At 41.9% G+C, this 21,870-nt stretch overlaps 2 protein-coding genes and 1 long non-coding RNA gene across 5 annotated transcripts in view; 2 read left to right on the forward strand and 1 right to left on the reverse strand.

Annotated features, from left to right (window-relative positions):
* JAM2 (junctional adhesion molecule 2) overlaps nucleotides 1–1,112 on the reverse strand; it is a 44,108-nt gene extending 42,996 nt beyond the window's left edge. The window contains exon 1 of one of the 2 annotated variants that reach the window (XM_052795159.1): nucleotides 879–1,112. In XM_052795159.1, the coding sequence (XP_052651119.1) occupies nucleotides 879–933 (55 nt within the window). In that variant the 5' untranslated portion in view covers nucleotides 934–1,112. The remainder of the gene's footprint in view (nucleotides 1–878) is intronic. The other variant, XM_052795160.1, reaches the window with a different exon arrangement.
* A 100-nt stretch (nucleotides 1,113–1,212) lies between these two features.
* LOC128145012 (uncharacterized) lies at nucleotides 1,213–7,605 on the forward strand. Its single transcript, XR_008236294.1, has 3 exons — nucleotides 1,213–1,811; nucleotides 2,854–3,013; nucleotides 7,117–7,605. It is a non-coding gene; the product is annotated as an uncharacterized LOC128145012 (long non-coding RNA).
* A 2,953-nt stretch (nucleotides 7,606–10,558) lies between these two features.
* MRPL39 (mitochondrial ribosomal protein L39) lies at nucleotides 10,559–21,571 on the forward strand. 2 transcript variants are annotated; one of them, XM_052794665.1, is made up of 10 exons: nucleotides 10,559–10,674; nucleotides 11,197–11,403; nucleotides 11,752–11,891; nucleotides 12,376–12,475; nucleotides 13,780–13,847; nucleotides 15,150–15,262; nucleotides 17,834–17,899; nucleotides 19,127–19,280; nucleotides 20,143–20,190; nucleotides 21,435–21,571. In XM_052794665.1, exons 1-10 carry the CDS (start codon nucleotides 10,623–10,625, stop codon nucleotides 21,522–21,524), a joined length of 1,038 nt encoding a protein of 345 aa, XP_052650625.1. In that variant the 5' UTR covers nucleotides 10,559–10,622; the 3' UTR covers nucleotides 21,525–21,571. The 2 variants fall into 2 exon arrangements, with proteins under 2 accessions (XP_052650625.1, XP_052650626.1); XM_052794666.1 differs by having other exon boundaries at nucleotides 21,438–21,571.
* The last annotated feature ends 299 nt before the right edge of the window (nucleotides 21,572–21,870 follow it).

The raw sequence follows: 21,870 nt of genomic DNA on the forward strand, positions 1-21,870 counted from the left end.
TGCCAGCAAAACACAAAAAGCATAAAACAGGAGCACAGTAAGATGTGATCTGAAAGTGACAGCCTTATCACACAACTGGCACTGTTAACACTGTATATTAATTCACTGCTGCTTTGCAGGTACGTGGCCCCATGATCTGGTTGTTTTGTTGTTTTTTTTTTAACTCATTTCCATGTGCTTTCTGGGTGGGGCTGCTTTTACCAACTTATTTTAACAGCCTCCCCCCCATTTTGTTTCTAACAAGTTAGACAATAGGACCATAAAAACATTGGAAACATAAGTCTGTTCTGGAGCCGCAGCATCCAGTGCCGGCAAAAGAAAACATGCTCCCATCACTTGCTCATTCATCTTGTAAAGGCCATCATAAAAGCAAACTACGCAGCCCGCATCCCAAAGTTTGCGCCACTGCAGAAAGCCACTGGCTTGCGCTGAAACAGGCCCGGCTTAAACAGGTTACATCTGGGTGAAAACAAGAGACACACGGAAATAATCAGCGCGCACTCCCCCCGTTCGCTTTTATTTCGCTGTGGAGACGCAACTTGGCTCCTCTCGCTCCGGGGGCGAGGGAGGGGTAACGACATCCCGCCGCGGCTCCCCTCGCCCTGCCCGGAGGCTCGCCGGGCCAGGCAGTACCGCCGCGGGGGCGGGCGTGGCTGCCGGCGGGGCGCGGCAGGGCCGGGCCCAAGCGGCGGCCGGGACAGGGGCCGGTCGAGCCGGGCGCCCCCGGGCCGAGCCCTCCCCCCTCAACACACACACGCATGCTTCGGCGGGACCGTGCCCCCTGCGGCCGGGGAGCCCAGCGGCCGGGGCGCTCCCCGAGGGAGCGGTATGCGATAGCACCCACGCCCGCTCCGCGGGGATGGGATGCGGCCACTTACAGCTCAGGACCCCCAAGTAACCGAAGAGCAGCAGGCGGAGGCTGCGGCTCGCCATCTTCCCGGCAACGGCCGCTCCCCACCGGCGGCAGCGGCTAATAACCGCCGGGCGACGCCGGCGGCGGGACGTAAGGCGCGGCCGGGGGGGCGGCCCGGCCCGGTCCGGCCTCGCCTCGCCTCGGCCGGGGGAACGGGGCGGCGCTTGGCGGGCCGGGGGCGCCCGCGGAGGCTGCCGTGAAGCAGGTGCGGCAGCGCGGGCGGGTGCGGGCAGCGCCCGCGCCCGCGCCCGCTGGGCTCTGCCTCCACGCCGGCGAAGCCGCTCCGCTCCCGCCAGCCCTCCGCCACCCCGAAACTTTTAACGTGTCCGAGGAGACGCCTCCCCGCCCCGCGCTGGCTCCGAGCGCAGGGAACCGCGGCGGGGCTGTGCCCGGCCTGCCGCCCGCCCTTCACCGGGGAGCCGCGGCGGGCAGCAGCTCCGCGCCCGCTCCGTGCGCATCGCTCTCCTCCTCCTGCTCCTCCGCCAGCGCGATGCCCCCGCCCATCCCGGAGCTGTATTGCATTGCGTTTTATTGTATTCAGCAGCTCTTCCCTCCGATTTATTTATTTATTTTTAAACTCAAGGACATTTGTTGCAACAGAATAAACTTTTCATTACGAAAAGCTTAAACTTCCCAAAGAAGACCATAGTCCCTGTTGGTGCATTTCTCGAAGCCAAACCCACCTGGGGTGGAAGTAGGAATAACCCGGTGAAATCACGAAACAAAAATTTAGGTGTTCCGGATGAAAAGAGAGCAACGTGAGGATGAGGCGCTGTTTTAAGTTGCGGACTTTGAACAAAGTCACAGTGACTCCTTGTGCCTGTGCAGCTGGAGTGGACAAAATCCCACCGACCGCAGGGCACGTCCGCTAACCAGCAGAAAGAAGACGGACGACACGGTGACTTCCAAAGCCTCTTTTATTATTACTTTATACCAGTCTGGGAGATCCTTGATTTAATGTACGGGAGGTGTAATGGCCCTTTAATTTATGAATCAAGGAAAATTACTCATCGTGACAGTAGTAGTAGTGCATCCGAATAGTTTCTAACGACATCTTAAAAATACATTTTACCACTGATGTAATACGGTTCTATAACAAGAAGAGTATCACAAGTATTTCTTTGATAATCAGAACAGCAACATTGGCTATATTTTGTTAGACTGTAGCAAAATGAGGAAAGATTATTTATAAATAAAATCTCTAACAGCTGTTTTAATGGAGACCAAAGAAGTAGGATGCCATGATGCTCTTTATGTCAAAATCTTCGTAGCTTATTTTTCACATGCAAAAATGTATAGAGAATACAAGTAATATTTCTGCAAAAATTATACATACATATACATGTCCAGTTTATATTACCAGTATAATGATGACATGCATTTAATAAAATCAAAACTATTCCATAGGCAACAGAAAAGTTCTTTATTTTGTGTGGCCCAGCACATCATAACTTTAAGCATATACAAAGTTTCATTGATTTCGGTAGGACTGCTTTGCTGTTTAAAGCCACACAGTGATAGAAACACCGTGTTGACATAAAATTTAAATATACGCGAGGAGCCTGGTGGAAAAAGTATAAAGATGGGGAATGTTAAGAAATGGCAGTATGGAATGAAATTAAGGGATAGCTCATAGGATGACTACTAAAGCTGATGTAATGACAATTAATTGATGAGGAGAATGAAGAGATTAATCGCAAGGAGAAGGTATCCCGTTAGATGATGGATGAAGTTTGGATTAGTACAGTGGCTTTTCCACCACAGTAAGCATTCATTTCTAATTGCCAAATACATAGACTCACATACAGGGTTTAATTTGGATTTCATTAACATGACTGTTACACCACAGTAAATCCACTTAAATGTGTAGGGTTTCTATAAGCATGAGGTCATAGCAAAGTTCCTTTTTTTTTCTGTTCACTGTTCTGTTTCTTTTGCAGGTGTACAGGTTTGTCTCCCCCCACATTTCTCTGACTTTTCTAGGATGGTTTCACAGTACTTTCACCATTTCTTTACATTCCCCTCTTTTATTTCAGCAACGACTAGACCACGGTTTCTCTGGTTGCTTTATACAACTGCAGGAAACACCAGCAATTAGAAGTAAGTATTCTGAATGCATTTACAGAATTATTGGAAAAGTAGTTGTAATGCATATAGTTCATTTAATATATATACTTCTTCTGTATGTACTTTGCCGAACAATGGTATTCTTGAAAGTACTGTTAAGTACTTTGTTAGAAGAGCACAAGGCTGCTATACATATTTTTAATTTTTTAAAGTCAAATGTAGTAAAAATATTTTCATTACATGGCACACAGAGCGCACATTGAAGAATTTGTTCGAGATGCTCAGTTTAACAGTTATTCTTGGAGAGCTTTCCATAGAGACTCCTATTTAGAATAATAAAAATAGTCTATAATTAACATCTGCACAAAGAATGCTGGTCAAGAATACCTATCTTATTTTGTAATAGCTATTCTAGTTAAGTTCTTTGTATAGAAAAGCCTTTAAGAATTGTGTGGAAGTACAACATTATTTCAAGACTTGGATGCTTCTTAATGGTCTCAGTAATTCATAAACCAAAAGATTACCCTCATTTCTTTAGGTGATATTTTAGATAAATCTACATTCTTACATTGCAATGGAGTTCTTCCTCCTTTTAATTAAACTTGCTATTGCAAATGTGGAGTACTGATAATAATGTGTTCTAACAATACAAGTTTACTTCTTTTATTATGGTACCATCACTCTTTTAAAGTGCTCTGTGAAAAAACAGTTTTGAAAAATGATTTGCAAAAATTTTGTGAAACACTATAAGCTGAAACTCTGACTCTTCGCTTTGGGAACATTTCATTTTTTTAGCTATAGGATGATAAAAAAGAATACAGAGAAGTTAACCTATATTAAGAAAATATTCCTTTTGGTGATTTCTCCACTCAAAATAGGTTTTATTTTGCAGGGGGAACAAAACCAAATAACCCTAGATTTATTTTTCTGTACCTTGCATGCTGATTTCTAGAATAACTTTGAGGTATAATAATAAAAAATCAGTACAACAAATTAGAACTGCTAAATTTCGTTACAAAGGTGTTGCGATGTAAATACTCGAATACATTACAGATAGTTAAGAGAGGAAGATAATTAGGATTCCTCTTCTCAAACACATCCATAGGATAGGGCGAAAAGTACTGCGCTATGAGAAGAGAACTGTCTGTTTAGTTAACACTTAGAAGAGCAAGACGTTAATTCCTATGTAATCACTCATCTGTCACGGCTTACACATACCAAACTAGAAGACAGTCATGGGAGAGCTAATGAATGTTCATCCTTGCAGCGCCATGGAAAAAAATAAAAAAGTATAAACCTGACATATCTCAAGTTTACTTGTTGAATTTAAGTAGATCAAGTAGGGTAACCCTAATTTCATGTAAGCAAGTATATATTTTTTGTTCTGTTGATAAGCAGGTAGTATGGATGTGTGATGATCTGTGAGCAGCTCATATCTTGTTTGCAGAGTCAAACATTAGTGAAAGCATCGAAGTTAACAGTTCTGCGCTACTTTTCCCTTTTCATCCTGTGCTTTCCTAAGTTAATTGTTCTTTAAACTTTTTAGTGTGTCTTAGCTGATCTATAATAGCAAGTAGCCCAGCAAGGTTGCTGATAACTGTGCCTGGTTATGATGAGAGGAGCAGGGGGAAAGATTTAGAACCTGGAGCCACTGAGGGAGAAACTAAAAGACATATGAAAAAAGCACTCCTGTGCATAAGCATACCTGTATCTTTATTTATATGGAGACTTGGAGGGCTGATTGTTATTGGAATTTATATTGTTTAGGTTTTGATCAAGAAGACATCTTTGAATATTTTTCCATATTTAAAGAAGAAACAGATTTTTTCATTTTTCTAAAAAGAGAAATGTTATGCTTGAGGTGGTTAGAAGTGCCATTTGAGACTTAGTGCCATAGCCTGTGGGTTAAATCTCTGTATACATCTTTTTTCCAGGCACACTAAATTGCTGCCACATATGTTTGTTCTAGTAAGTGCTGAAGATGGGAGCACACAGCTGTAGAGTGACTGTTCTGGTGTGATTCTGGGCATGGCAATGGGACAAGTTGATGGAAATCTCTTTTGTAAAACTGCTAAAACAGACTCCATTTAATTAACTAGTTTAATCACCAAAATACATATTTCATGCTCCATGTCACAAATCTTTTTTCTGAAACTCATTGATCAATGTGCTATGTATTTTTTGTTGTGCCCATACCAATAGCCTGCAGTACATTGAATCTATCAGCTTGAAAGTCTTGCTCTTTATTGTAAAGAATTATCAGCAGCCATGTGTAAGTGTGTGGAGAGGCCGATATCTACAATTTAAGGGATAATTTTTTTCTTTTGCAATTTTAACTATCACCACACCTAGCTTTTTATAATGTTCTGGCTTATTGCTTTCACGGCTATCCACTCCCCTAGTTAGAGTAGGCCTTGTCTCCTTTCTACTTCTGTGGCATCTTGTTATTTTGTTTCACTGCTTCATGTTAATTGGTTTAACTGCCATCTGGGAAAAAAAATCTGATTTAGCTAGCAGATTATCTGCTTGTTTTGTAGTTTGAAACAGAAATCTGTGAGCAAGTATAGTTTTGAGAAAAGAAGCAAAAAAAATTTCAGATATTCTTTTTTTCCACCAAGCTGTTGTTGATGGCTGTTTAAAGACAAAGTATGCCATAGAATAGTTGCCTTGCTATAATGAAATGGACTAGAGCGCTGTGATAGAACACTGTATCTCTATTAGACTGTTAAAATATTTCATATCTAATGTGTCAGCCAAACTTGAACCAGGAAAGCCACAAAATGTGAGGGTAGAACAATATAATAGTAATACAGATTACCTGTTTTCAGCAGCTTTTTTCTGTGAATCCCCCCCTCCATTTTCTGGAATGTCTTGTATAATTTTATCTTTGACTTGCAAAGTACAGTATTAATGCCATTTTTTTCAACTGAATTTGCAAGATTACTGCCGCTGAGTAGACAGCTCAGTAGCAATCAAAGCTACATTTCTAAAAAAGATCCACCAAATTGGATGGCATTGTAGGACACTTCCCGATTCAACCTAAGCAACAGTGGACAATACGTTAGCCACGATGCTGCTGGTGGTAGATTCGGAATTATTTTGCCACAGTGTTTAAAATGCTTTGCTGCTCCATGGTGGCATGAAGAGTACAGCTCTTAGGACGCAGTTACACACCATCTTGTCTTCTAAGGCAATTGCTGCCTCTGGCCATGGATTACTGCTACCACTTCACTTGTGCACAGAAACAAGTATACGAAGCTGTACTTTAAGCCAGGTCACTGAAATAACATGAATAAAACATAATCCTTCAGCAATACTGATCCTGCAATTCGTATCACTTCAGTGATCTAGTGTTCAGCGCTTTGTACAGTGCTGCTACAGTTGCCTATCTAGAGGGTAAGCAGTGAGAAACAGCCAAGAATGACAAAGGGAGGGGCAGGAATTTTTAAGCCGGTTTTGCTTTTGAAGCAATCTGTAAGTGAGCTCAGAGCTGGCTTTGGGACTTATGAGGGCGATAAACCGTCATGGTTTGTCACTTACACATTACTGTTGGGTCACATACTATGGCATAAGAGCAATTACGGGGTTCCCGTTGCCTCATAGAGCAACCTCTCATTTTCTGCCCATTACAAAATAACATCCACTTTTTTCCTGAAAGTCAGAGGGCTTTATGAAGACTGATACCTTGTAATTATTCTTGGACAGTTCTGTTAACCATCTCTTCTCCATACCACAAACGTGCTCAGTGTTGTGACATGCTAAAAGCTGTTGGACTTCAGCCAAACCCTTCCCAGAGTACTTCTCAGTTGGAAGGCTCTTGTCTTTTGACGTTGAGGGATCACTAGCTGGGGGGTTGCAGCAGGCCTGTACGTCCCCCCAGGCTGCTGACAGGCCCACGTTTGGAGCTGAGAGTAACCCCCAGCTGTCCCTCTGCTCAGTCCATGGGGTTTGAGTGGACCCGGGGTTTTTACGCTCTCACAGAAGCCTCAAGTAAATATACTGTAGTAAACAGAGAAATGATATTACAGATGTGAGCCAGCTGTACCAGCATGAATCAAAAATAAGCTTGAAGACTGAACTTTTTAATTAAACCCAAATCTATGCTAATGTTGTTTCTCTTTTTTGCTTTTGTCCAGGGCCTGTAGAGATGCTGGCTGAACCCTGGGTGAAATTTCCAGCAGCTTTGGATATCTTTCGATTTCCATTGGGGGGTAAAGCTTTGCACTGTCACTCTGTTGGCCGAGGATTACCAAAAGGCAGAGGGCTATGACCATGCTCCTCCTGCAGTCTTCAGCGTTACAAGTCCCAGATGGCTTTTTGTCTGCCTTGTGCTTCCAGAGCAACAGCAAACAAGTGGAAGAAGGGACCAGATATTCTACCACCATTTTTCTGAAGATTAAGCTGAATAAAAAGTTGCAAATACTTGTACAAAAGAAGACTTAGAGATTAGGAAGTGGCAATTTAAAACAGAGACATATAATGAAGTGTGCAGTATCAAATAGGAGTTTACTCCTGTCATTCAAGACTTCCTCAGAGTGACAAAATAGAGTTTGTTTCTGTCTTTCATTCTCCAAACATTTTGAATTGATCTCCTCATAGAGTAAAAATGTTCTTTTTATGCCCTACATTGTGAACTTTGTGTTGTTTGGGGTTTTTTTACTATTTAAACCAAAACAATTATGTGATGTGATCATTGACCACATATGATTCCTCAAGCCATAAAAAGTTAATAGAAGAAATGGTGTAGCTGAGTTATAATGACATAAATAATAATAACATCTTTGTGTTTTCTCAGGAGCTTTCACCTCAAGGCTATAAACTCTTTTACACACGCAAGTATGTAGGCTACAGTAAGCCTGGCTGTCGTGGTTTAACCCCAGCTGGCAACTCAGCACCACACAGCCACTCGCTCACTCCTCCCCCCACCAGTGGGATGGGGGAGAAAATCGGGAAAAAAAAAGTAAAACTCGTGGGTTGAGATAAAGACAGTTTAATAGGACAGAAAAGGAAGGGAAAATAACAACAACAACAACAATAATAAATAGAATATACAAAACAAGTGATGCACAATACAATTGCTCACCACCCACTGACCGATGCCCAGCCAATCCCCAAGCCATGGTGTCCCCTGGCCAGCTCCCCCCAGTTTATATACTGGGCATGACATCATACAGTATGGAATACCCCTTTGGCTCATTTAGGTCAGCTGTCCTTGTTGTGTCCCCTCCCAGCTTCTTGTGCACTCCCAACCTCTGCTGGCAGAGCAGTATGAAAACTTGAAAAGTCCTTGACTTAGTATAAATACTTACCAACAACTAAAGCATCAGTGTGTTATCAACATTATTCTCATACTAAATCCAAAACACAGCTTTATACCAGCTACTAGGAAGAAAATTAATTTTATTCCAGCTAAAACCAGGACACTGGTGCGCTAAAAAATAACTTGGATTTAACTTGTTTTAAAAAATGAGGAAGCAGGATGATTTGCTGAAATTCTTAATCCAGAAAATAATGTAATGAAGAGCATGAATAGCTACTGTACTTGCACACCTGGTTTTCTGGATGAGAGCCCAGGTGAGCAGGGAAGCCAGTGCCAGGTACCGAATCAAGAGGAGCCAGCTGTCCTGCTGCTCCGCAGACGTGTTTCCACAGTGGGAAATTCTCTGTCTGTTACCAGCCCTTGCCAGTATTAACACATTTATTTTTTTGATGCTGAGTTTAGTTACATCCTTTAGCTCTTAATATCACTAACTCAGTGTAACTGTTTGACAATGGCATTCTTGCTGGCTGTTGTTGTATCTTTGACAACTGGGGATTGGGATGAAGACCACCACCAGCTAAACTGTAAAGCATTGAAACAAAGTCTTGAGTTATTTCACAAATTTTAATAAATTTTAATGCAAACCATGGGTTTCCTACATGGGCAGTAGCTAGTTTCTGCTTGGCTTCAATCTTTTGGGGAAGGAGGACTGGATGCCAGGCCACCAAAGCCGCTCTATCACTCCTGTCCTCAGTTGGACAGAGGGAGAAAAATATGACAAAAGGCTCATGGATTGAGATAAGGACAGGGACATCACTCAGCAATTACCATCATAGACAAAATGGACTCAGCTTGGGGAAATTAGTTTAATTTATTACCAATCAAATCAGAGTAAGAAAAATGAGAAATAAAACCAAATCTTGAACCACCTTCCCTCCACCCCTCCCTTCTTCCCGGGCACAACTTCACTCCCGAGTTTCTCTACCTCCTCCCCACCAGCGGCCCAGGGGGACAGGCAATGGGGGTTGTGGTCAGTTCATCACAAGGGAAACTCTTCCCCTGCTTCAGCATGGGGTGCCTCCCACAGGAGACAGTCCTCCATGAACTTCTCCAACATGGGTCCTTCCCACAGGCTGCAGTCCTTCATTAACTGTTCCAACACGGGTCCCTTCCATGGGCTGCAGTCCTTCAGGCACAGACTGCTCCAGTGTGGGTCACCCGTGGGGTCACAAGTCCTGCCAGCAGACCTGCTCCAGCATGGGCTCCTCTCTCCACAGATCCGCAGGTCCTGCCAGGAGCCTGCTCCAGCGCGGGCTTCCCGCGGGGTCACAGCCTCCCTTGGCATCCACCTGCTCCAGCGTGGGGTCCTCCATGGGCTGCAGGTGGATATCTGCTCCACCGTGGACCTCCATGGACTGCAGGGGGACAGCCTGCCTCACCATGGTCTTCCCCACGGGCTGCAGGGGAATCTCTGCTCCGGTGCCTGGAGCATCTCCTCCCCCTCCTTCTTCACTGACCTTGGGGTCTGCAGGGTTGTTTCTCTCACATGTTCTCACTCCTCTCTCTGGCTGCAATTGTGCAGTTTCTGCCGCCCCCGCCCCTTCACCTGCCCTTAAATCTGTTCTTCCAGAGGAATTACCACCATCACTGACGGGCTTGGCCTTGGCCACCGGTGGGTCCATCTTGGAGCTGGCTGGCATTAGCTCTGTCGGACATAGGGGAAGCTTCTGGCAGCTTCTCACGGAAGCCACCCTGCTACCAAAACCTTGCCACGCAAACCCAGTACGGGAGGTCAGTGACGGCGAAGGGGAGCTGGCAGCGAGGAGCTGGAGTTACACGGAAACTTGGCGGCTTGTGCATGGTGTGTGCCGGCCTGCGGCTCTGCCACAGCAGGGAGCCTGGCAGCAAAGACCACTTCCACCAGCCACCAAGCTGTTAGTTAGTTCTGTAACCCCAGTACTACATATTTGTGTACCAGTCGGCTGAACGCACACCTTAAGGCCATCCAGAAGATGCCGGTTTTGGGGATGACGTTACCGCCTGGGGTAACGAGGCCTGTTGAGGCAAAGGGAGGGCGGGGGGCAACGCATTAAGCCCGCAGCCTAGCGGAACTCATATGTACGTAATGGGGCCTCCGAGGAGAGCTAAAAGCTGAGGGCGAGGAGGGGCAGCTCCCCATCGGGCCGCGGGCAGCTGCCCGCCCTTCCCGCCGACCTGCCCCGAGCCACCACCCCTCCAGCCCCGGCCCCAACCCCCGGCGCCGCCTGGCGGCCGCGGGCGGAGCGGCGGGCGGAACCGCGCTGCCGGCGGAACAGCGCTGCCGCCGCCGTTTCCGGCCGAGCCGGGGGAGGAGGCACCGGGGCGGTGGGACTCGGCCGGAACATGGCGGCGCGCTGGGCCGCCCGCTGCCTGTGGGGCGGGCGGGAGGGCCGCCGTGAGTGGCGGCGGGCCGGGCTTGGGCGCAGCGGTACGCCGGAGGTGCGCGGGTCCGGGCCGGGCCGGCTTCGGGCTCGTCCCGCGCCGGTGCTTTGAGGGGCCCGGCCTGGGACGGCCGGGCCTGGCCTGGCCTGGCTGTGCGGGGCGGCTCGGGTGCCCGGCCCGCCCTGGGCGGAGGAGGCGGCTGTGGGTGCGGGCCGGGGCGCGGTGGCAGGGGCGCAGAGCGGGCGCGGTCCGCGGGGGCAGTTGGCCGGTCTGAGGGAAGGGCCGCTGCAGCCGGAGAATGTCATTAAGCTTTCGTTGCTTCAGCGCTTCCTGCTGTGACTTCATGCTGGCTTTGCAGGCACCGAGAATGAATGGGCGGGCAGTAAGAGCTGCTGGAGTGCTCACCTTAGGCATATTGAGACAGACACATGGATCAGCAGTGCAGTGGCATGTCTTCCTTTCTTTAGAAACCAACATCTTATAAAGAGGCTTTGAAAACTCCTTATTGCTTATTTTAGATCATTCCTTTTACCAGGGTTCATCTCCACACCAGCTGTTTCTCGACTGACATCAGATGAAGTGATTCAGATGCGTAATGAGCTCTTCACCAAAGAGAAAGAGAGACAGTTGTCTCTTCATCCACGAATTGAGAAAATCGAAGTAAAATACACTGGGAAATCGCACCCTGGCACTGTGTTTGTAATGAACAAAGCTTTGTCTACTCCATACAATTGTGCCATGCGTAAGTGAATGGACTCTTAAACTAACATTCTGCCACTGATGGTGAAAATTGTGCTGCCAATTGGAGTACTTGTCATCTCAATTTGAGGTGTTAATGCTATTGACATTTTAATGACCAAGTTAACAGTCATGCATTCAGAATACTTGTGTTTGATAAGTTTAAAATACATTTGTACTAAAATACATCAGTAGAAACTGAGCTAATTTTTGGAGACTGTTAACAGCTCATCCTTCCAAGTGATTTACGGAAGTGAAATTTGCAGTTTGTTGTTATAAATGCAGGAGTCTAAACTGCTGACTCTGAAGAATATGGTTAATAACTGTGTAATACTTTTTTTACTCTCTTCAGACTTAAGTGAGTGGCATTGCAAGAAATCCGTTCTAGCTCTTGTGGATGGTGAAGTCTGGGATATGTACAGACCCTTGACCAAATCATGTGAAATTCAGTTCCTTACTTTCAAAGATGACAATCCAGAGGAAGTAAACAAGGTAAGTCTGTATCTTATCCCATTGTAGGTGACCCTGATTATGACCACTTGATTCTGTATGCCCCTTTCAGTTCCGTGTCCATCTGCTCTCTTGAACTTTGTTTTCATGAAAGTTCAGATATTTTTAATAGTTGGTTGGCGCATCATGGTTATCATTAGTTGGACCAGGGTGTGGGCTAGGTGAAGTGCGGGCATCCCTTTCAGCCTATATTCTTGTATTCTATGATTTCAGATTTAAATATCTCCAGGGAGACATCTGGCTTGCATTTTAAGTGCAGTTTTGATTTTTTTGATTGATTCTATATGGAGAATCATCTCTAAATAGAAGTTTAAATATTAAAGAAAGCAATGCTTGGGTTAACAGCTAGGTTTGTGTGTCATTCAGTTAAATGTTGGTATTCTTTTGGAATAAGTAGCTGACGTTCATCTGGTGTGGGTTGTTAGCTTCTAGATAATAAATCTGCGTTTTAAAATTTTCTTTATAGGCCTATTGGCGTTCCTGTGCCATGATCATGGCATGTGTGTTAAAGCGGGCATTCAAAGATGAGTACTCAGTCAATCTGATTAAAGCTCCAGAAGTGCCAGGTGATAGAATTGTTTTATATTAATTGTCTTGTCTTTTGCTGCTTCTTAAGTGAGTGTCTAATGGTGTTACCAAAAAAACCAGAGGCCTCTTTTCCAGTGATTGAAGGTACTTAGCATTGATACGTGTATTACGTGCTGTTGTTGTAGCCTTTAATTTATAGTAATCATGCTGAAAACAATTTTGTTATCTAAGTACAGAAAATTGGTCTGTGTGGCAACTGGGTTTCAGGCCACTTAGGATTTCATAGGTTAAGTTAGTAACTTAAGTACATAACCTTTTTATTGTGAAGTTACATGAGTAAGATGTTTAGAAGATGTGATGTGTTTCTTTGAAATTTGCTCTAATAACTACATAACCTTGTGAGCAGTTGAGTTACTAAAAATTACGATGTGTACATCAAGTTGGAAGATTACTGAAGTACAAACAGGCTTAGTAACAACTTTTGCTCATCTGTGACCTGATTTAAGATTTACAAAAGTGAGAAAATGCACAAGAGAGGAGGTTATTTAGATAAAAAAGCCTGCTTGATTATGTGTTGGATGTATAAGAAGGTTGGTTGCTGGTCATGTGGAGTCCTACAACTGATTCGCTTTTTAGCAATTTCAGCATTTGTCTTGATTGGTAAGAGTAGAGTGGATATTTCAGTTCTACTGGGATTTGCAATAATCTTGCATACACTAAGCTATGTCATTATACTGTATGTATAGAAATAGCATGCACTTACTGGGGTCATAAGCTTGATTTCTAAGATGGCAATAACTGAATAAATATACACAAAGAGTGTTCTAATGATTATCACAGAAATTTGTTACCTTTATCAGAAATTTGTGCCATGCTTGTGTCATGGATAAACATTTTACTTCAGCTTTAATATTGTCAGATTTCTCTGTGCAATAAATTCCTCTTTACAAGTTAATAGTGCAAATTTACTTCTAGTGTATGATGCATACAAAGGAAAAAATGTGAAATGCTTTCAAAGTGTGTTTTGGGTTTTTTTTTTCCCTTTCAAAGTTAGATGCAGTTTTGGGAAGCAGTATTATTTTTTTTTCTCTCTAATGGGGTTGTATTATACTGACATTGCATTAAAACTAATTTCAAATTACTTTCTCATTCAGTGAAATGAAAATGATAGAGGTTTTATCTGCCATTTGACTGTATAATCACAGCTGAAAATTTATATTTTATGGTGGATTTCTTGAGATCATTCTGTTTTTCTTCTCATTCATTTTGATATGAGAATGTATTTTGACAATTAAATACATACTTTATTACAAACATGAATATTTTTCTATTGGAATTGCAGTAATCTCTGGAGCTTTCTGTTATGATGTAATTTTGGACAATAAGCTGAATGACTGGAGACCAACAAACGTAAGCACAATAACTTCTTGCCCGAAAAGCTATATAGCTTGCATCCTTGCCCAGTGGTTCTTTTTTTAATGGGGGAGAGGAGGCAGTGAGTTTTTTTTCTTTTTGTTGGGTATATCTACACTAGTATTTTTTTTTTAGGTCAGGATTACTCTTTGGAAACTAATCTCCACATCTACCACATACTGGCTCTCATTGCAGAGTGCTCTCAGAGCACACAGACTGGGTTCATTTCAGATGAAATTAAACCTTGACCTGTCCTCCAGATGCTTACAGGTTTTAGGTCTGTGGGGCTAGAGTAAGTTCTAGTCTGAACTACAATTCCAAAAATAGTTGATGTGGCTGTTGGGACCTCAGTGCCATCTTTATTACCATGCAGATCTGCTCCTACTCAGCTGCTCTTGCCTAGTAATGTAGATGCAACCATAGTTTTTGTGTGAGTAGAGCCCTCTGAAAATAAAAATGTGTGCAATATGTATATTTTCACCTAGTGGTTTACAGCATAATCAGTTTATTGTTGTAAAAGAACTGTGAGCAAACTCAGCTGAAGCTCTCCTTAATAGCTTGCTTATATTTCATGCTCTTCAGTAAATCTAATAATTTAAAAGTTCAAAGTCTCATAACCATTTGGTTGCTGGTGTGAACAGGAATGTTTTACTCATCTGGTGCCTATTCTTGTTCTCATGCCTAAATATCAGCAGAGGCATGTATGGCTAACAAAGCAATATTGGTAAAATGCAGAATTTCTCTTCAATATGATGTTGTAGTTGAAGTAACTTAGTCTGAAATATTTTCTATATGACATTATAAATGTAATTTCTCCTAATAACAATTTCTTATTTATCAATAAATTTGAGTATGCAGAGCTTTGGATTCTGGACCAAGGTGATGAATTTCTATTTATTAATTATTCAGTACTTTTTTTTTTTTTCCTTTGCTTCCATCATGATAGAGGTCATTTATAAGTGGAGTCACAACTTTGGGAAACAAGATATAGACTGTATGTGTATATATCATGTGGGGAAAACCTGAGAAGTTTAACTCCAATTAATATATGTTGTTTCTGATAGAAAAATGCCTATTGATTTGACTGGGCACTGAATCAGTCCATTTAAACATTAATGATCTGTAGCAATCTGTTGCTGATCAATAGCATTACAGTCCTACAGCAATATTCTTATATTTAGGTTTTCTAGTAGATGAACCTTCTTGTTTTGACTAATATGTAGTGTTTCCTATGCTTTGTCTATTCACTACAGCTGTGAAACAGTGGTGACAGTTTTATATGTATGAACTGTTTTTTAGGACAACTTCCGTTCTCTTACAAGGGCTGCCAGAAAGCTAATTGATAAAGACCTGCCATTTGAAACACTGCATGTTGAAGTAAAAGTAGCACGTGAAATGTTTCAGCATAACAGGTAAGTGTCTGAATTTGCCTTTCTTTTAGAAAGGCAATTAGAAGTTCATTTAAATCTCTGCTTGGTTTTGTAAATCTAAAATAAGACATAACAGGTGAAGTAAGAAGGTACTTCTCCCACTACTCTGAATGAACATGCCTCCATTCTATTTGTCACCCTACCTTATTCCATTTTTAATGTTCTTTCCAGGGGCCAACACCATGCACCTTTACTGGATGTAGTTTTGTGACAAATGGAAAGACTGTAGACTTCTTAGTTTAATAGTGAGCTTCAGGATTTCACTACTTTTAAATTGAAGCTCTGGTGCTTAGACTTGGCATGCTAGTTACTCTCAGCCTTTGCTGAAAGGCTTTCATATTCAGAGAAATGTAGGTTTTTCATATCTTGGTATCTTCAAACGAAGATCTGATGAAGCGCTGGTTTTGAGCTCTGCAGGGGGAAAATGAATAAAATACTCTGGCCTGTGCTATAAAAGAAGGCTTGTTCAAAACACTCCAGTCGTCTTTGCTGAAAAAACACTTAAGCAATGTTTTGGGGAAAAAATTCTCTGGTCCACAGCTTTTTGGTGGTTGGAGAGAGGTGGGGGGGGAAATGTTAAATAATTTATCATTTTGTGAACCAAAATAAAATTATGATAAAGCTAAAGTTGCAAAAATAACTAGTTTTTTAGCTTAATAATGAAGATGATAGTAATGTGACATAGGGACTAGCATCTCTTCGCCATGTTGGCTGGCAAATATTGACAGCAGGTGGGAGCTGACTTGGTAATAGCTTTAGACATTGTATGTGTATTTGTACGTGTGTAGAAAGAGCAGAGAAAACTTTGCTGTCTTGCAGATGACCAGGTGTTGAGGACCACACATTGCATAAAATCAGTTTAGGTGATCTGATAGTGTCTTCTAGTCTTACATGTGACTTGAAAAACTCTGATTTTTATTTGAAGTAGTAGGTTCATTTTATCTTTCTGAATAAAACTCCGCTGAGAGAGTGTGGTCCTCCTATAACATACACATAGAATAGAATAGACTAGAATAGACTATTTCAGTAGAAAGGGACCTGCAACAATCATCTAGTCCAACTGCCTGACTGACCAATTCAGGGCTGACCAAGTTAAAGCATGTTATTAAGGGCATTGTCCAAATGCCATTTAAACACTGACAGGCTTGGGGCATTGACCAGCTCTCTAGGAAGCCTGTTCCAGTGTTTGACACCCTCCCAGTAAAGAAGTGCTTCCTAATGTCCAGTCTAAACCTCCTCTGGCACAGCTTTGAACCATTCCCATGCATCCTATCACTGGATACCAGGGTGAAGGGGTCAGCACCTCCCTCTCCACTTCCCCTCCTCCGGAAGCTGTAGAGAGCAATGAGGTTGCCCCTCAGCCTCCTTTTCTCCAAACTAGACAAGCCCAAAGTCCTTAGCTGCTCCTCATAGGACATGCCTTCCAGCCCTTTCACCAGCTTTGTTGCCCTCCTCCGGATGCATTCAAGGACCTTCACATCCTTCTTAAATTGTGGGGCTCAGAACTGCACACAGTACTCAAGGTGAGGCAGCACCAAAGCTGAATACAGCAGGAAAATCACCTCTTTTTCCCGGCTGATTATACTGGGTTTGATGCACCCCAGGATACAGTTTGCCCTCTTTGCTGTCAGGGCACTCTGCTGACTTCTGTTGAACTGGCTGTCGACCAGCACCCCAGATCCCTTTCTGCAGGGCTGCTCTCCAGCCACTCCTCTCCCAATTTGTACTTGTGCCCAGCATTACTCCGTGCTAGGTGCAGAATCCGGCATTTGGACTTGTTAAATTTCATCCAATTGATGATTGCCCAATGCTCCAATCTATCTAGATACCTCTACGAGGCCCCTTGTCCCTCAAGAGAGACAACAGGACCTCCCAGTTTGGTATCATCAGCAAACTTGCTAATGGTGCATTCAACTCCTGCATCCAGATGGTTGATAAATATATTGAACAGAACTGGCCTTAGAATTGAGCCCTGAGGAACACCGCTGGTGACCAGTCACCAGCCAGATGTAGCCCCATTCACTACAACCCTTCGAGCTCTGCCCTTCAGTCAGTTCTTCACCCAGCGCACCGTGAACCCGCTCATCTCACAGTCGGACAATGTGTCCAGAAGGATGCCATGAGGGACAGTATCAAAAGCCTTACTAAAATCCAGAAAAACTGCATCCACCGCCTTCCCTTCATCCACTAGGTGGGTGGCCTTATCATAGAAGGATATCAAATTAGTTAAACAGGACTTTGCCTTTGTGAATTCACGTTGACTGTGCCTGATGATTGTATTATTCTTTAAATACCTTTCAACAGTCCTCAGTATAATCTTCTCCATAATTTTTCCAGGAACTGAGGTTAGACTAACAGGTCTGTATGACATGCTTTATGAAACATGTCAATACGTGTTGTCATATAAAATTAAGAATTTAAACCTGTTTCAAAGCTCACATAAATACGAGCATAATTTTTAAGCATGATCCTTAAATCGATCTCTTATGTATTCTTACAAGAACTAGGTGTCAAAGGTGAGGATTTTTTTAATCTTTTTTTTGTCGTGTTCAGATACAAAATGGAGATGATAGAACAAAAAGCATCTCAGAATATGGAAGGAATTGTAACGTTACATAGGTGAGCAAAACTGAACTCATTCTGTAATGATTCACTGAAAGATTTGATTGTATTGCAAGTACTCTCCGCGAGTGAGAAGAGTAAGTTACTTGTGATGGTTTTCAATATAGAAATCACTTGTATTCATTGCTGTCTGTGTCTTAAGTTGTTTGGGTGGGTGGGGTTTTTTTAATACAACCACTGTTTTGTGGTACTTAGCACTTGGTGGATCTTGCTACTTTTCTATTTCTTGTTATGTTAAAGGTAGTAAGTACCAGAGAAGTCTTACTGTTTTAAATACTTTTAAATAAAATCTAAATAAATCTCTGGAGCTTGACAGATTAAATAAAATACAAACCAAATACTTGTTTGAAAACAAGAGTTAGCATTTTCTAGTGGATTTTTCTTCCAAAGTTTTCAAGATCTTCCTAACTGGCACGCTACTGCCCTGTAGTGGTGGAGGTGAGAATGGAGCTGGCTCCTGGGATACAGTGTAAGATACAAAGTTCTTAGGCTGAAGGCAGGAAGCTTGTATTGTATCTCAGGCATATAAAATAATTTGTGACTAGCTTAGGCTAGTGTAGGCTATTTAGTTTTCTAGACATCTAAATCGTTCTGCATTTGATTTTGGACTCCATGTCTCTCTAAAGGAACAGATGTCTTTGCAGTGATGGTTCTTGAAATTTTAGTACGATGTTTGTCTGTTCTCTCCTTCCTCCAATTGTATAGTTTGCTCAATAAGAGGGAAAATGGGCTTACCTTTTGATTTCTGGGAGAGGTTTGGTCTGAGTATTCTTTTGCTGTACATCTTTTTGTCTCTCATTTTTCTTAATTGATTTGCAGTTTTCCAAGACCCGAAAGGGAAATGCCTGTGCAGGTTGTAAACACTGTACTGTGGAAAGTATGTGATCTTGGAGACAAATCTTTTTCTGGTGAATGACGGTTACTCACTTCTAAAGCCAACATGGCTTCAAAGATTTGTTAAACCTAGGATCCTCTTTCTAGACTTGAGCTTTAAATTTCATAAGTTCATTTTAGGAAATTGTGTGACCTGTACTTTTGCTTCAGGAAACACAATTGCTGAACTGGGGATTTTTTTAGATTTGGTTTGGGATTTTTGTGGATTTTCTTTCATCTGTTGGTAGATAGGAATTTGCTAATCAAAAGTAAAAACAAATAGGCTTGTACTTCTCTCTGAATATATTTGACATTGAGTTGTTTTGTTGTTTTTTTTTTTTCTCCCATCAGGTTTGGTGACTTTGTAGATGTTAGTGAAGGCCCTCATATTCCAAGGACAAGTTTCTGTTTTCAGTATGAGATAACGGCAGCCCATAATCTTCAGACTAACCAATCTGAATTGATAAGGCGGTTCCAGGGTGTGTCCCTGCCAATCCATTTGAAGGTAACATGCATTTTGTACAGGTTTATCCTTCTTTAAGTTAGGGTGTATGGCTTACATTCCGATGTTTATTATATGTTGTGCTGGTAGCCGAGTGTAATTCAGAGGTGAGAACAGTAGCAGGAAGGGAAGGCCCATGATGATGACTATGCTAGATATTTGGGATTCATTTTCCTGGAACTATTGTGGATGTGAAATCAGAAACTGAAAGTGTTGTTTTGGTTGTGCAATTTCTGCATGGGTATTTCATTCACCTTGCCTTAGTTGTGTTTGCTGATCTTCTGAAATTGAGGCTGCTGACAGTGTTTATTCAGGTTCAGGAAAGAGCAGAAGTTTGAATTTATACTCATGATAAAGGATACCATTTCAAAGTCTTTCATGACACCAGAGTAAAACTTAACAACAGTAACAAAAAAGTCCTAGCACTAATCAGTCTTAAACAAAGGCTTTGCAGAACTATAGGTGGAGGCAGGAGTCTTTCTTCCCATTCCTGCTGACTTTCATGTTTTTGACCTGTGGTCTAGCACATGTGCTGTTGTCTCAGTTGGGGAAGTTTTCAAGGGACAAGTGGGCACTGGTTTCCTTACCTCATCTCTGTGTTCCCTTCCTCATCATAAGATTTTAATTCCCATTTTTGGCCATTACCCACTTAATGATTCCACACAATGAATGGATGTGATCAGCAGACATTTATTCAAGTCCCCCAAAGGGATATGAGCAAATGGGACACTGAAATCATAAGCTGTAACATCTGAATTAGGGGTTGTTACGGTTTTGTGCCAGCATTTCTATACATTTATCAGAATCTATTCTATGATAAGTTTTTTTTACCTCCACTAACATCATTTAATGTCATTTAATACAGGCTCACCACACCGTGTGGCACAAACTGCTGGAAAGATCGAAGAGGCTGGTAAGTCTCATTAGTGGTGAAGTACAGCTTAACAAATATCAAGATATGCTGTGACAGAGTAGAATTTCAATGATTAGAGATGTGTAATATATTCAAGAACGTAGCTTTAAGAGTGGAAATGTTCACAGGTGAAGAAAAATTGGATGCACAGGAAATCTAACTGTTGTGTAGTAGAGGATGTGCTAGTACTGTTTCTGAAGTCTGGTTATTAAAATGCATTATACTGTTTAAAAAAACATATACTTTTCAATTGATATAATTTGTACTATTAACAAAAACTGGAGCAAATTATATCAGACTGTCCATGTATGGCTCTGAAGCTGTCTGCTTCTGAGAATCCCACATGCTTTTTATAGTATCTCCAAGCTGTTGTTAATTATCACTTTAATCTATATTAGTATTTTTCAAATTCATCTCTAGAATTAATATTGGTATCATGTGTGTAAAATTTAAATATTTTTTCATTTTTTAATCGTGAACAAGAAATAAGAAAACTAAAAATTGGAACAATGTATTTACACTTACCTAGATTTTAGGTAATAACAAGTTTTCTGCCACAGGTTTGAGAGAACACATGTGAATATGTTTCTTATAAGTAAATGCAGGGATAAAATGCAGTACCACTGAGTGAACCTAGGTGGAATTTAGTGGAGATAAAAGGGAATGCTATTTCAGTAAACTGCATAAATGCATTAGTTTGAGTATTTTTTGCCTGTTTAAAACCTATGTGGAAAATAAGAGCTTCTTGCAAACTTTCTTCTGTTAAACAACCAGTATTTCAAAGTTGAAGTATACTTATCCAAGAGAAGCTTTACAATGACTGAGTAAATGCAAAAGGCAAGTTTTTAAGATAAATGGAACTATAAAATATCATAAGCCACATATAATGAGAGACTCACTATCAAGGCATGCTTAAACGTAGGAAATCTTCATAAGAATTAAACAGCAGATATTCTGGAGCCTTCAGATCAAGTATTTTACTTATTTGTGTGGCAACAGAAAGAAAAAAAAAGTGCTGTATGTCTACTGCAACTTGTTAGCCAAGGATGTGTTCAGAGCCTAGCTCATGCTATTTTTCTATGAAATCAGTTTGAAGATGCTTGTCATTCAGGTTGTTTAATTTTGGAGACAATAATTGCCTTTAAGTTGTCCTTTGTTGTTACAGTGACAGGATGAGGGAGGATTTCCAGGATCAAGAAGAATTAAATAATTTAAAAAAATATAACAAAATTGATGTGTTTTAGCAGGTCACTGAAGAAAAATATTTGGAAGCAGCAGTAGAATGTCATGAGCCAAAAGATGGAACTGAAGAAGGAAAAACTGTATCAATTTAAATTAACTGTAACCTCTAAATGTACATAATAAAATGTGTATTTTTACATTTGTGCTGCCTATAAAAAATGTCTTTGGTAATTAATCTGAATTCTCTGGACCTAAATCAAGATAGATATAAAGCCATTATCAGATGTTTCAGTCCACTTTAAAGATTTCACTTTAAAAAAAAAAAAAGGGGGGTGGGGCAGGGGGGAAAGGTAATGTTTTATTTGTGATAACTCATCTTGTAAGTTACCCTTTTCCTTATCTCAACAACAATTGTATGTGTCCATATGTTGTCCTCTGTTGTCGTGGTTTAACCCCAGCCAGCCACTCACTCGCTCCCCTCCCCCCTCCCCCTGGTGG

Source organism: Harpia harpyja, chromosome 8 (genome assembly GCF_026419915.1).
Source record: "Harpia harpyja isolate bHarHar1 chromosome 8, bHarHar1 primary haplotype, whole genome shotgun sequence".
Classification (NCBI taxonomy): Eukaryota; Metazoa; Chordata; class Aves; order Accipitriformes; family Accipitridae; genus Harpia; species Harpia harpyja.